The following is a 15,347-nucleotide window of genomic DNA, read 5'->3' as shown; positions in this document are numbered from 1 at the left end:
TGGCTCAATTGCAGAATTCTGAAATATGTAGTAAAATAGTAACATTTCCACATTATGTCATATTCTTGGAACAAACAAGTGGCATAATACCTACACCTGGCAGGCCACTAGAGAAGGAAACTGAAAATGGCATGTTGCTCCTTTACTTTCTCTTCTTTTCCTCCACAGATATCATGGTGCATTCCTCTATCTTCCAACTGGCCTGCTCTTGAGTGACTGGCACCAAACACTCCACCTCTGGAAACCTCATGAATGGCTTTGTGTTGCTTTACAGCAATTGAGACTTGTTTTTATCTCCATGGCCTGTTTACTCTAACAGAGGCTAGAAAGTACATGGGTACCAGATCACATGCAGTTCATAGCTGTGGAGTAACTCAATAGGGCATGTTCCCTAAACAATGGCAAAGATGGAACAGAGAAGAGGAGTTTGGTTGGTTCTCACAGGAAGTGATTGGTGTGATTCAGGACACCAGCACACAGATGAATTGGTGATGTTGTTGGAAAGCCATATGGCTGCTAGTCTCTGTGATGAGTGAACATATATTTGTTTCATGTGTCTAAGCTTAACACAGCCTCATCAATGCCTGTTGTAACTGTGTATCCATAATGTAATTATATTACAAAATAAAAGGTAAACAAGCCTGATACTGATCACTTTGCTGCCTTATTTACCATTGGTTGTAGATGAGAAATTACCTTAACCATCTCACTCAGAAGCTAAGGAGGGACTTTTAACACAATTCACAATCTTATTTTATGTGAAAAGAAAGTCAAAATGGAATGGGAGAGTAGTGGCTTTCCCTATGCCTATCTACATACCACCGGAAAACTTCTGTTCTTTTCCTGAGGGAGGCCATCATAAACGTGTGCCTTTTGTCATGTTGCAAAAATCCTTTCAGCAAAACACGTTTTCCTGACCATCTCCCTTGAGGAGAAAAGATGTGCGACAACAGCATATGAATCTCCTGCTCCGTTTCTGCTTTCTTTTGTCATATGATAAGCCTATCAGACAGTTTGTCATGTAAAACCATATTAATCAATACAGTTGTAGAACTCTAGAAACTTCCATAGGCAAGATTGCTTCACAAACTGTTAAACCTCACAGTCATTTTTTTGTTTCATTTTGAAAAGTGTCCTAGTGAATACTGTATATTTTATAAAATCAATATGTTACATCCTGACTGTAGTGTGCATGTTCAGACACTGAACTCATTCCCAAAGATTGAACTGGAGTCTGTTCAGATACTGAACTTATTCCCAAAGATGAAGTCCATGGGTAAAACATTGGCTCTTTGAAAACTTATGGGAATTTTGCCATTGACTTCAAGGGACTGAAATTCCATTTACATGATTCTGTATTTACACCAGATGTCACACATGATAACCACAGCAGCCAGAGATAATATTAAGTGATGTGATAAAGTGAAAAGCTTGCTACTTTGGCACCGAGGGTGGATTCTGAAAACCAAGGGACTCTTCCTTCCCAACAAATAATAACTTCTGAAGTTCAAACTGAGTAGAATAAAATTACAGCCAGCAAGTGTGTAGGGTGGGAGTGGACTGTTATTGTGACTACAGTTTAAACTGCAAAAGTGTTGATAGCTAAAACTATGGTGGCACTTATAGTCCTCTGCAATTGTTTATACAGTCTATCTGGACTGGATTTACTATAATATTGATCCTCAGTGACTATGAAAGAAATATGCTCCTAGTTACCTAAGCTCCAAAACAAGAGCCTATTAGGAAAATGAAAAACGTTAACAGTTCACATTATTTAAGGTTTTGTTTTTGAAAATGTATGTTCATGCATTACTGAATTTAAAAAAAAATCCTAATTTCATGAATCCTTTCCTTCCATAACTGTTTTTCCACTTTACTACAAAGTCCTACCTGTCCTTTCCTTTCCTTTCCTTTCCTCAAAAGTCAACTGCTCTAATTTCATGGTAATTTACAGGCAAAGGGGTTCTAAGTGATATTAGAAAATATTCTAAGAGTCACCCCATTTATTTCACATCTCTCTGTGTAAATTTCTTTGCATGACATATTTTTGCTCTCTGGCATTAATTTATATTTTAAGTTTTATTTGAACCAAGTCCAGAATTCTAAACATAGAAAACAGTTGTTACGTGATGTCCTTCTGACTTTAGTCCTCTATGTTATTCAATAATTTTTTTATCACAGTGAGATATAGCAAAAAGAAGTTCCTCATGGAAGTGCTTTCTCCTTGCATAGATGGAAATGCCTTGTGCACTTGCACTAGTATTTGTTGGACCCAAGATAAAATCCATATGAGATGTTGATAACAAAAAGTATGTTTTAGTAAAAAATAAAACTTTTAAATCATTGGGAACTATATAAAGATTAACGTAATTCTCCCACTGAAATCATGGAACACTGGAGTGCTCAACACTGCATCATCATGCCTAATAACTTCTACTTCTCACTGAGAGCTAAGAGCAGTAGCCCAGGATGTGCTGCTAAATTTTAAATTAAATATTTGATTGCTAGATAATTCCCAATTCACAATAGCTAAAAGTTGTATTTCAGCTGTATCCACTAGTTCAATGACTGTTGAGTTTTATTAACAGATAGCAAAATGTTTCCAAGGTAGTTGTAGTGATCTTTGGATATAACATGCTTACTAACGAACAATGCTCAAATATGTCAGAGTAAACAACTACATATATGAAAATATTAATGTGAAGGAAACATATAATCTAATATTTTAATTTATGTACAGGGATATAACGTCTGACAATTTTGTACATGAAATACATAAAAGATTTTAAACATTTAAAAATTAGACAGATAGGAATTTACATTACAATAAAAGTGACTCTGGGACAGTCCAGTTAATATTTAGTGTAGAATTGTGTTTAACAGAGAAAGAATTTTTATAGTTTAAAATCATGAAAACACAGACATTTCAAACAAGACTTTATAAAATAATTTACATAACTCTGTAGTCTACATAGAGATAGAGGTTGTGTGGGAAGTTTATGTGTCTGCGCACAAGGATAACAAGATAACTGAATTACTTATTTTAGCCTCTGAAGTAACAAAATAATTTAGGAGCACTTCATGCAATATGGAAGCAAAAAGGCGGTAATCAAAATTTCCTTCTGCCTGGATTATCTACTGAGCATCAAACGTGGACCACCAGACACATGACAATGTAACTGTCAGATACCAACTGAGAGCACCAGTTTCAGTCCCTTCACTTACTTTTGTAAACATAAATATATAATTGTTATTGTTAATATCTTCTCTACATAGTACCAATAAGTTCACAACTCCTCTGCTGTATGTCAGTCCAGGATGTATTAACAGAATTTCCTCGTTTTCACCAATTTGCTTTGATACTTGACAGAGTGTCCTCCATGTCCAATCACATAAACATCCAGAAGGTAGGATTTGCCAGGCTGTAGACCTTTAATTGTCTCTGTAGTAACTGCCTTTTGTAGATTCTGACTATGAAAATATTTACAAAGGACTTTTTCTGATTTTTTCCTCAAGTCTGGACCCAGGCACTGATTTTGTTCTCTTTTCTTTTGCTCCTCATTATAGTTGTCATCTACCTCCTTTCTGTAGATGCAAAATTTGTTTCTTTCCTGTGTACCCAACCATGCCACTGTGACAGAAGAACATGTACGAAGTTTATCAAAGGCTTTAATTCTTGTGTCTTCAGGAAGAGATGGAAACGACTGCTTATTTGGCCTTGTGGTAGCCAAAATCTTCAACATAGAAGCTCCTCTTTTATTTCCTTTCAGTCGAATGAGATATTTAGCTTTTGGCTTTCCCCTGAGTTGGAACTGTCGGATGCCTTCAACATTTTGAGATAAGAAAAGTTTTCCATCTCGTCTGACTTGGATCTGTACAGCATCAAGGCAAGAATGAACAAAAAATGTAACCTTCTGGTGTGATGAAACAGGAGCAAAGCGTAAAAATTTAGAGCCTTTTCTCTTGACAAACACATCTGTAACTTTACCATCTTTTAGGTCAACAGTCTTCTGTTTGGCCTCCTCTTTGGTTCTTGCAAAAGTGCCAACATATGCAGTACTCATATTTGAGTTAATATTTACAGCAAATATGTCAAAGTAATACTGTGTGTCAGGTTTCAGTTCAGACACTGTAAAGATGTTCTTGTTCCCAATGCATATCTTTTCCAAGTCAACTCGTGGCTTTGAATAAATCTGTCGCCCAAACTTTGATGATGATTTTAAGAAGCTGCGCTCTTTCCCAGAGTTACTATTGGAAGAAAATCCAAAATGGGCAAAGTCAAAAGGACTAAAGTCCAGGCCAGGTTTGGGGGCCCTCATAAATGTATCATCAGCACTCTGTTTAGCTTCCACTGCACAGAGACTTTTAAAATTGTGTTCTTTATTAATGACCACACAATATTGTATTGGTTGTTTCAGCAATGAAGCTGTAGGGCTAGGTTTCCATGCCAAAGTGACAGTTGTACGACTAAGAGAAGTGACATCAACTCTTGGATCATAAGGTAATTCAGGATATGGTTGATCTGACTCTGGAGTTGTAGTGGCATAAACTTTAAAGTTTGAATCTTTCTCTGTTGACAGAATTTCTAACTGGTATAGGCCAGAGGGCGAACTAGAGGACACAAAATATTCAACATCATTTCCTCTGTATGAGAACAGCTCTGTACCTTCTTCACTGATAATCTGTTGTTTCTGTTGCTCAAGTGGCTCTGGCTCGCCTAGAGGACACACAAAGAGGTTGTTAGCAAAGGGTTTAGAGGTTCTCAGAAGAAATACATCCTAATAACCTGCTGCCTAATGAGTCTGAAAGGAACTCATTCCTTCTGTCAACTTTTTCCCCCCTTACTATATCCCCTGCCCCATTCTTTGTCCTCCACTCCAGATACACTGAAAACTGGAAAAAGGAGTTTGTGGGACATCATATGTTCATGATGGAGGTTTTATGAACAATGTTATTATAGCACTGGCTTTTGAAATGAAAAACGTTGCAACTCTTCTAATGTACCAAATGTGGCCTGATTCCAGAGATCAGTACATATTTTAGCATTTTATTTCAGTGCCCATGTAATAGGTTCCATTTTTATCACAGACAGTCCCTCCTTTCTTTGAATAACAACCATAACCTGCTCTAATTCAGTGACTTTGGCAGTATACAGACCGCCACTTTAAGGCAGCCTGCACCAGCCCCTTTCCCCTCTGGATTGGGGCCTGGGCATCCGCAGCAGCAGCCCCAGAGGCCCCAATCTGCTGCTTCTCTAGGCCTCGGGGAAACGACAAAACACCGCTCCCCCGTGGCCTGGAAAGAGGTGTCCTTGGGGCTTCATGCCCCAAGGACACCCTGATAGCTTGGCCCCTTTCTCTTCCACATCACTGGCATGGCTGTGTAAAGGCCACGCCAGCGATGCGTGCGGCAAAAAGGAGCTTTGTTTTGGAGCTCCTTCCCAAGACACTGAAAGGGTGTCCCAAGTGCCCTATAGCGTCGTGGGGACATCATGCCCGTGCCGTGCCATTTGGCTGTGCCACAGCCATGACATCACAATGGCAGCGTCCGTGTATACAGGGTGCCGCCATTATCACACTGCCGCAACGTGCTAGGGTTGCGGGGTGTGTGGTGGTGCCGCCCTCAGGCAACCCTAGCACATATCCAGGCCGACGCAAAGCGCCAATCTGCAAAGCCCCTTTTTTTGACTTTTTTATTAGATGTAAACACACTTCAAGAGGTATGTTTACTTCTTTCTTTTAGCCAGCCCTCAGATCCTTCTGTTCCATTTATCTTTTTAAAAATTGTTATAGGTCTTTGTGTAACAATGTTTTTCAAATTTACTGATGGAATGGATGGTCGGAAGTGTTTTATGTGTAATATTTTAAATATTGATATATTTTTAAAAAATGTTTTAGAGTGACTGTGCCACCTTAAGAAAACTCTGTTTTGAAAGTTAACATCTACATCCATATTCCTTGCTTATATAGATCCCAGGTCTGCAAAAATGGAACGGCGACTGTACTGTTAATTTCTCTTTGAAATTACAGATGGAACTCTGCTTAGACTGCTGTCACCACTGCAGATTCATATTGGTCATAACACTAGAACTTTTTTGAGGCTCTCAGGTTGTTTACCTGAGCCTTCTCCACTGGACTCTTCTGGGAGCTCTTGCAAACTCAACTTCCATTCCAAAGGAGCATCGCAGGGAGTTACAGTAACTGCTAAAGGTGTGTTGTCTTCCTCAACCACGAAAAAATATCTATGGAAAGATTAAGACATGTATTACATTCTTCATGGCACACTTTTCAAAACAAATAAAATAAACTTAACGAATGCTGGGCCATTGTGCTGGGGAAGGCACAATTTTTGTCTCACCCCAAACCCAGAAGTCCTAGTCACCTCTAGTTTTGATTTCATTTTGCTGTTGGCTTATCTGATTGGGAGAGTTGTGGAGAGCAAATAAAACCAAACTCTTGCATTCCAGAGCATTTTTGCAGTAGTTTTGAGTGATTGGGGATGAATTTTCATCTGAAAATGGTTGGGGGTGCAGGGGTTAGGGAGGGCCCTCAGGGCCACAAAAAGGCAACTCCAATTTGAAAGGAATAAAATAGAGAATGCTGTTTTCTGACCACTTTCATTTACAACACATTCCTAAAAAGTCTACCCAGAAGTAAATATCATTGAATTGCAAGTGAGTAATTCACCCATTGTCTAATTAATTGGTTAATTAGAAATCCTGCAGTATTTTATATTTCCTTACATCCTATTCAGGGTACCAACTCTTTACCTTTGTATGCCATTAACAATTTATTAGTATTTTGTTTTCTTGTGATATTAAAAATAAGGACAAGTTTTATCTTACTAGAATGCATATTTCTTGAGTATGCAAAAGAAAAACATTTGCATGTCTTAAAAGCAACGTTTAAAAAAATCAGAGCTCCTTTACATAATGCACTATGTTGGCTTTCCCATCACCATCACTTTTTAAATTAAACTTTGTTTGTTAAGCAACAATCCATTCTGCTATTAATATATTTTGCACAGAGATAATGTACTTTTATTTGCCCTCCACTGTGAAATGTACACTTGAAGAACAGGATGTGGTATTGAATGAGAAATTACTAATGCTGGACTGGAGAATCTGGTGACACATTTTTTAACATTTGGTGGTAGGGTGAAAATGCACTCTGTCTCAGTACTGAGTTGCATCTGTATTTTGGGATAAGAGACAGAGTGGCTGAAAGCATTTCCTTACTTCACTCCTCCCTTCCCCTGCATATACACACAAACATGTGTGCACACGCACACAATCTTTGCCATTATTCAGAGAAAAGAATACACCCAAGAAATAGCTATGGTTTATTCCCAAACACCTTTCCCACATAGTAGTTCATCTCGAAGCACTAACAAGGGCTTCTTTCCCTCCACAAAAATGAAGAAAACCTTTGGCCATGTCATGTTTTCAAAAGGCTAATATTCACACCCAACATTTTTCCAAAGGTCTCTTTCCTTTTGCATGGAATAAATGGTAACAAGTGTCTGTGTGTATGAGTTCAGTTCAGCTTTAGTAAATGGCACTGTTTTAAAACAAGGTATTTTGTTATTCCTCTTCCTGCCTGTTAATTTGCTCACAGTAATCTCTTGTAATCCCTGTCTCTCTATTTTTTTCCTTCTCAAGGTAAGGAATATTCTATTCTGTAGCTGTCCTGAAATAAGTGAACCCCCCCCCCCCAACCCACCTTTACTTTGCCAAATACTTCATGTCTTGTGTTACAGGATCAGGTTCCACTGAAAGGTTTGATAAAAGAAATTTGTCTGACTGAGAGGATATTTCTTTTCAACATGCCAGCGTGCTACTGGAAATCTGACTATATCTTTCGCTGAGTGTTTATTGAAATTTGGTATTTAAGGTTGAAACTTTAATGTGACAGAGGTCCATTGCAGTGAGGTATGATATGAGGATATTTTTCTCTACTCAGTTGTGTTTTCTAGTTTTCTGTATTGTTCATTTTTGAAACTTACATAAGACACAGGAAAGTTGATTTTGGGCAGAAAAACCATACTTGAATCCAAATTTAATTAATGTAATCCTACACATGCTTACCTAAGTATAAGCCCCACTAAACTCAGTTGAAATCCCTTCTGAACAGATATGTAACAGATGCCACTGTAAATTAATCACTAGGATAGGAATTGTTAACCCAGGCTCCCTCTTCCCCATCATATTTTGTTGTTGAATTTACACAGGATCTGCAATGATCTATAATCTCTAAATGGTATCTTCAAGTTTCAACAGACAAAAAAAGCAAACATTATCAATAGCTTTTTGGTATGGGTGTATTTTGTCTAACATAATATATGGGAACTAAAAATAACCCATACTATTTTCCCCCCACAAAATTATGACACAGAGATCAGTAGGTTGTACATGTAACGTTAACCTTAAACTGGAATCATAGTGCTATAATTTTGCTGTGTGAAAGGGCCCCTGGTGCAGGAAAGGTAAAATCTCTATAACTTTCCAGCTCTTCTCCCTGAGCTTTTATCACATACCTTTTGGGTGTTTCTCTGAATAGATAGCTGCTGATTTCAGCTCCATCGGGAAGTACGGATGAATGATGGAAAAAGCTTTTGTCCTGTATCTGCATCTGAAAAAGTTCTTCATCTCTAGTGGGCAGTTTCTGTGTCCAGGAGCTTAAGGGTAGCAGCAGGAGGAGATAGGACATGGAATAATGCAGCAAGAACATCCTAGAATGATATGAAAGGGATGCATTGTAAGTGACATGAAAACTAGAAATTTTGTTTACTCATTTACTGAATCCTGCCTTTCTCCCAGGATGGGATTCAAGGATGGCAATGGCAAACCCCCTCTATGGGAGAGGCTTTATGAGGGAGGGTATCCACCAGGTAAGAGGAGGAAAAGTGACCTTCTCACTATAACCTACTCTTGATCCAGTTCACATATTATAACCATTTTATAACTGGCCACCTATCAAATATAGAACATTTGGTTGTAATCCATTTTAAAAGCAACCTCATCATTGCCATTGCCAACATCATCTGAAATGTACAAAGTTCTTTAAAAGATCCTGTTAGGGATTTTCTAAGCAATAGCAACTGGGGGGGGGGAGGAGAAAGGGGGGAATCTGTGGGAATTTTTCTCTCAGGTAAATGGGTACAGAACATCAGATCCCTATTATTTTTTTCCCTTCATTTTAGTTTTCCAATGGATACTTCTACTGCTCATGTGGGAAAACATAAACTAATTCAGAAAAAGAAGTGGGACAGGCATATTGACAGACATTCAGTGATATTATAGAACATTAAAAGACAGCTATCCTGTAACCTGCTGAGAAAAAGGGAACTTATTAAAGTGTATTTGAACTTTGTTTTCTTTGATACTGTAAGAGGCAGTTATAGTGGTTTACAATATTCTGGTATGCTACAGTATGCCCTCGTTACAAAATCTTATTCTTTCGATCGTATTTCACAAAGTGTATATTTTTCTTTCCCCGTCACTAAATGATCTGTGTAAAAGTATAGTAACTACAGGACTATGGGCACCAGTGTAATATAATCTAGATCAGAGAAATTTTATTTAAAAATTACACAAAAACTCATCTTTTCCTAGAACACAAACAATAAGACTTTTCTCTTTTCTTTCCCAAGGTCAGGGACGTCCAAGGTGGGCAGCATTACAGATATATTTTGCTTTTGCTTGTGACATGAATCTTTCTCTTATGATGGACCCTTGGAAAACCATATGGAAGGTACTGATGGAATACTGTAATACAAAACAGAGTAAAAATAATATGAATTACTTTTATTTTTTACGTTTTGTATTATAGTATTCTATCAGTATTTTTTGCATCTTTTCTTTATTAGCATTTTAATCCTTTTTCTCTTTATTGCCATCCTTCTTTTTTCAGACAACATATGAAATTTATCAGTTTCCGCATGACTTTTAACAGGAATTAAGTTGTTTGTTTCTGTCCCATAATCCCTTCTGCCTGCATAAATTTCACTGTGACAGTTCAGGCTTTTAATACACATATTCTACTAAAGACAAAGTAAATTAAATTAAGTGAACAAGAAATACAAAATTTGTAAAAAAATCCAGCAGTTGTACATAAAAATAATAAATAAATAAAACAGAATTGAGCTTCTGCTGTCATCTCAAATCACACCATACTAAATCAATGCAAGTATACCTGATCTTCAAAAAATTTAACACAAGAAGCTACAAATCTTAAAGGGCCCTTACAAGTTTTACTGGATTTCCACCCTACATGTAGCTGAATATATTCTGTTATTGTAGATGCTTCCATATTTTTAACTAGCTAGTGTATGTTGGTCAAAGACAGATTACACATACATCTGTCTGAAAATCCCATAACTACAGTATGCAAATGTATGCCACCGATCACCTTTCTTGTTTATTCCTTCCTATACAAATACTATGCAACAGTAGCTGTAGAGCCATACAATTTACATCCCGCTGTAAGGTGAGCCAATGCATTTTACTACTTAAAGTGTGGTAGTACGACTTGGGAGAAACAGATTGAAGTCCTCAATCAGCCATGAAACTCATTGCATGACCTTATACTGGTTGCTTCCTTTCAGCCTGACCTCACAGTGTTGTTATGAGGAAACAGAGCCATATATGATGCCTTGAGCTCTCTGGAGGATAGACGGGATATAAAAATATTATCACCATAATTCTGTGTGCTGGGAGGGAGGGAGTAAGTGAAAGTGGCTTAGCTAAAATGACAGACTGAGCTCCTGGCAGGTAAAAGCTGAATGAAGGGACTGCACAGCTTAGTGTCATAATGACTGTACTGTACTAGGTTTCACATTCATGTTACTGATACACTTACAGTAGTGGTGGACAAATTCTGGTGGCTGAATGGGGGACACACTGTCTCCACAAACATGCCAGGCTACAGCTAACCCTTGCTGATGCCAGATATAATTATCACACCAGTGATATCACACAGTGATAAATAAAGAAATAAATACAGTAGAGTGAGTGTACTTCTTATCTTTTATTAGTAATTATGTTTTAAATTATGTTTCAAACATGGTTTTGTAAATAAAACTGACATTTAATTCTTTTTTTTAATTTTTGTACAATAAGGTGTAAACCTAATCTTGTTTTAAATTACAAGAAGGCATACACACACAAACACAAAACACACACACACCCGCAGGAGAAAGGCAGGGTATAAATTCAACAAATATAAAAAAATAAATAAATAATGCCACTGTGGGACAGCAGCATTTTTTGTTTTGAGCACAAGCCTTTTTATAAAGTTGAATCGAGGAGGACAAAATCAGGAAAGGCTGCATGCCATCATTGGGCCATATGTTGCTCACCAACCAGATTACAGCAAAACAGTTGCAAATAACAGTAATTTTGACACAGATTTCATATGTATGTCAACATACATGATAGCTTACTCTACCACACTTACCAGAAATATTTTTTAAATCTTATTTTATGACTAAAACAAGATATCTTTTTTCTTAATTTTTCAGATACTGTCAGTTTGTATTTTGTCTCTTGAGCTAATCAGAACAATTACTCCTGAATCTTGGCTGCCCTAAATTCTTCTGATCATAGTGTCCCTTAAGTGAACCAGTATGAGATTTTGAGTTCTGGTTTCCAATACATCTTATTTTTATTTAAAAAGAAATCACTCCTGATGATAGGATTATCCTGATTAAGTTTCATTTATTACATTTTTTAACCACATGATCCAACTTGTAGACAGATGTTTGGTTCACATTAACAAGTAGAATGTAAGTAGATAGGATCTAGTCTTAATTTATTATAGCTACTTATCAGATTAATCCTTCACCTAACAGCAACACAAGTCTTATATAACATTCAGCCATCACTGATTAGCTAGTCATGACCTATAAGAAGACACGTGGAATTTGCCTGAGTAAGAAAGCAAGAAAGCATTTTTGCTGCGTTCTTTCTTCTTTTCTCTCCAATATTATACATGCAAATTTAACATTTACATTTTAAATAAACAATCACCTGAAATAGTCCAAGCTTTCCTCCTAGTTCTTTATGTGTGAACATGTATGTACACACACACAACTTTTCCAAGGTTGCATACTGCACAACATGCCTAGCATTTTATTTTCCTGGAAAAGAAGACTATCTAGAGATGTTCACCTAAAATGCAAGCAGTTACATAATCATTGCAAATTTCTAGGGGGGTAGATCTTGCTTCTTCCTGAAATCCCCATAATCCTTTCTCTCTCCTTTTTCTTTCAATGCAAATGTAGAGTTTTAAGTGTTGGGAAGAAAAAGGTGAAAATATAAACTACTATACATAATCTATAAGTCAACCTCATGTATTAGTAAAGGGCAGGTTTTGGTGCCAAAATTATGGATTTTGGTACGACCTGTGGATAAGTCGAGGGTAAAACTTAAGAGGCACGTAACAAAGGATGAAAAGCATGAGGCAAAGGGAAATGATGTCAATGAACTTATAAAGTTTTGAAAGGCATTCTGTTTGTGCTCATCCTAAAGGCTCAATGGATGAGAGGGTTGGGGGTCTCAGTGCTTCTTTTAGGTGCTCCTAGGAGAGACTTTTGCCTTTTGCCACTCTGCTCAGAGAAGAGATTGCTCCTTTTTAAATATGAGTTAAAGTACAGTATTTACATATGTGTATATATATATATATATATATATATACGCACAGTTATGTATTTATCTATATTGGCCCATGGATAAGTCAACCCAGTTTTTTGGGGTCAATTTTTCTGACTAAAATTTCTAAACTTGTCTGCTTTCAGTGTTTTTCAGAGAACAGCAAACAAATACATCATCAGATTACCTTTTTTTCTGTCTCATTCTATTTTAAAGCACCTATAGTGATGATTGGGGAGAGGGCTCTGTGCTAAACTTATTTTGTTCAAATTTACTTGTTTAAAGCTTTTTTATAAATGATATCCTTGTCATTTGCAAAGTCCAAAAAAGAAATATATAAAGAGTGAGGACATGACAGAAAATGTAAGAGGCTTCAAATAAGTCATACAAAGCCTAGCCCTTACTATCACTACTTTTGTTGTTGTTATTTGCCATCAAGGTTGCTTTGAAGTACAACAGCCCTATGAATAAAAAAAATTCCAACTTCCCCAGTCACCAAGAGATATGACTTTTACCTCTTTCCATACACTGCAGTTCTTTTATCATGTTTGTAACACTTTCTCAAAAGAACAAATATATTCATTGGCCCAAAAGGCTGCCAATTCTGATGTGTGTTAAAACATGGTTGAGTGTTATATCAGCATGCATCTGCTGCCCAGAACAAAACAGTACAATACTGTGAACATTGCATAGTGACAACAGAGGAAATGGCTTAATGTGAACACAGAGAAATGAACAAGCGAAAGGGCGGTGGGGTGGGGTGGGGAACAGCCTGGGTTTTTTACTGATTAGGTTTTTGTTCTGTTTTACATGAATCCTGAACTATATTTCCTAATATCATAAATAATTTTATTTCTTTTGTTTATTGTTTACATCTTTCCAGAGACCTTTTAAACTGAAAAATTAAAATATCAATCTAAGTAAAATGGGGGGGGGGGGGAGGGGATAAAATTAAAAATAGACAGGGTAGATAATGTTAGGCTGGATAGTCTCTTCTTTTCAAAGCTACTCAGATAGCTGAGGAATCTCAGAGACAGACTTGAAGTAAGCAGCAGACACAAGGGATGCCTATGTTAGTCTAATATGGCTGCAGCTTGACCACTACTTGTATCAGCAACTTGCATCTGTGCAGGATACTTCGACCCAGTCAGATGTATTGTACAGGTGCCGTTGCAGTAACATTATTCAATGACTGGCCTTTATATGCAGTAGTTGGGTGAATACACTTTGGATGACCACATGTCATCACCGCAAAGGAGGACAGAGCCCCATAAAATGTAGGATATTCAAGAAAAATGCAGTACATTGCAAAACAAAAGTTAAAAGCACTAATATAAATATAAATTCATTTCATATTGTTTATTTACAGCTATATTATAGATACTGTATTTTATTATGGCCTCAACCATATTTTCTTATGAATTTATCTTAGTTAAAATACCTTGTTGGCTTGCGATATAACTCTGGACAAGACAAATGCTTAAAAGTGTACTTGACTAGCAACAAACCCTTGACTGAATCTATATATAAATTATTCCTTTCATTTGTCCATTGTGCTGAAATTAAAAGGGGGGGGGCATTTCATCCTTTGCATTGCATCCTCAAGCAACCCATTGCCTAACATGTTTGCTGTTCTTTTCCCCTCCAAGAAAAGAAATGTAGGACATGTCTTAGAAAAAGAGGCCATCTGGTCACCCTGGCCACTCTACAGCATGAATACCTTTGGCCACGTTCCCCAGCAGTGACTGAATTCTGCCTATGGCCTTATTTCACTTGCAACAGCAGCAGGTTTGAAAGGAGCTTCTGGGTTGCCAATCTAACAATTCTATGTGATGATAGTAGCAACATACTACCCAGTCTTTAGGCTCACATCCTGCAAGTATCTGATTCACTAGTATCAGTCATGGCTAATGGTAATTGCATTCAGTTATATCATGAAGATATCCACATCGTAATTATACTTCTTCTAATCTCAGATTTGGAAAGTGATCTACATTTAACATTCATTAAAAAACAGGGATAAGAGTGATGTGAATTGTAGTATAGCAAAATCTGCAAGTTGCCCACCTCTAAAATTCAAGAAAAAGATGTGAGCTGTATACTCCCAGGAGGACTGCTTCTACATAACAGTAGTCTAATTTTGCTGCAGGAGTAAATATTTCATTGGAATATCATTACTGACTTTAAAGAGATAGCCAAAACAAACAGCCCAAAATGAAATAGCAAACACAGATTTTATATTTCAGATTTCAAAGTGTCCTCTAATGGTGTTTCGTTCCAATCCCTGTATTTCCCTCCCACCCCGGCTCTTGCTTTCCAGCTGTTATCTGTGTCATAATATAAATTCAAGCATCATTTTGAATGTCTGGTCACACTATAATTATGGTCTATAGGTTTTGGATAATTAGAACTGTAAGGAAAGTTACATTGGAAAAACAAGACTTATTCTTTTGATTGTGTTGTGTCAGAGAATTGACACTGTTGCTTTAAGAATTTCTCATAACAGTCTGCTTAATTTACAGGGAAGGATTATGAAAATAATATAAATAAAACAAACTGTTCTTTTACTTAAACAGCTACAGAAGTTGTTCATGTAAACACATGCCCCAATGAAGCAAGCTTTTCAATAAACACATCTAAAAGGGAAAAATTCCAGAATGCTATTTACAAGATTTTTACCTTATACTACACAAAATAA

At 36.9% G+C, this 15,347-nt stretch overlaps 1 protein-coding gene across 1 annotated transcript in view; it reads right to left on the bottom strand.

Annotated features, from left to right (window-relative positions):
• Positions 1-2,743: 2,743 nt before the first annotated feature.
• NDNF (neuron derived neurotrophic factor) overlaps positions 2,744-15,347 on the bottom strand; it is a 42,689-nt gene continuing 30,085 nt past the window's right edge. The window contains exons 2-4 of the mRNA XM_042466657.1: positions 8,536-8,730; positions 6,117-6,241; positions 2,744-4,717 (exon numbers count right to left, since the gene is read on the bottom strand). Coding sequence (XP_042322591.1) covers positions 3,324-4,717; positions 6,117-6,241; positions 8,536-8,729 — 1,713 coding nt within the window. The 5' untranslated portion in view covers position 8,730 and the 3' untranslated portion in view covers positions 2,744-3,323. The remainder of the gene's footprint in view (positions 4,718-6,116; positions 6,242-8,535; positions 8,731-15,347) is intronic.

The sequence above is a fragment of the Sceloporus undulatus genome, chromosome 5 (assembly GCF_019175285.1).
Source record: "Sceloporus undulatus isolate JIND9_A2432 ecotype Alabama chromosome 5, SceUnd_v1.1, whole genome shotgun sequence".
NCBI classification, from domain to species: domain Eukaryota; kingdom Metazoa; phylum Chordata; class Lepidosauria; order Squamata; family Phrynosomatidae; genus Sceloporus; species Sceloporus undulatus.
The sequence above is the reverse complement of the archived record's forward strand: the minus strand, read 5'-3'. Positions and strand labels throughout refer to the sequence as shown.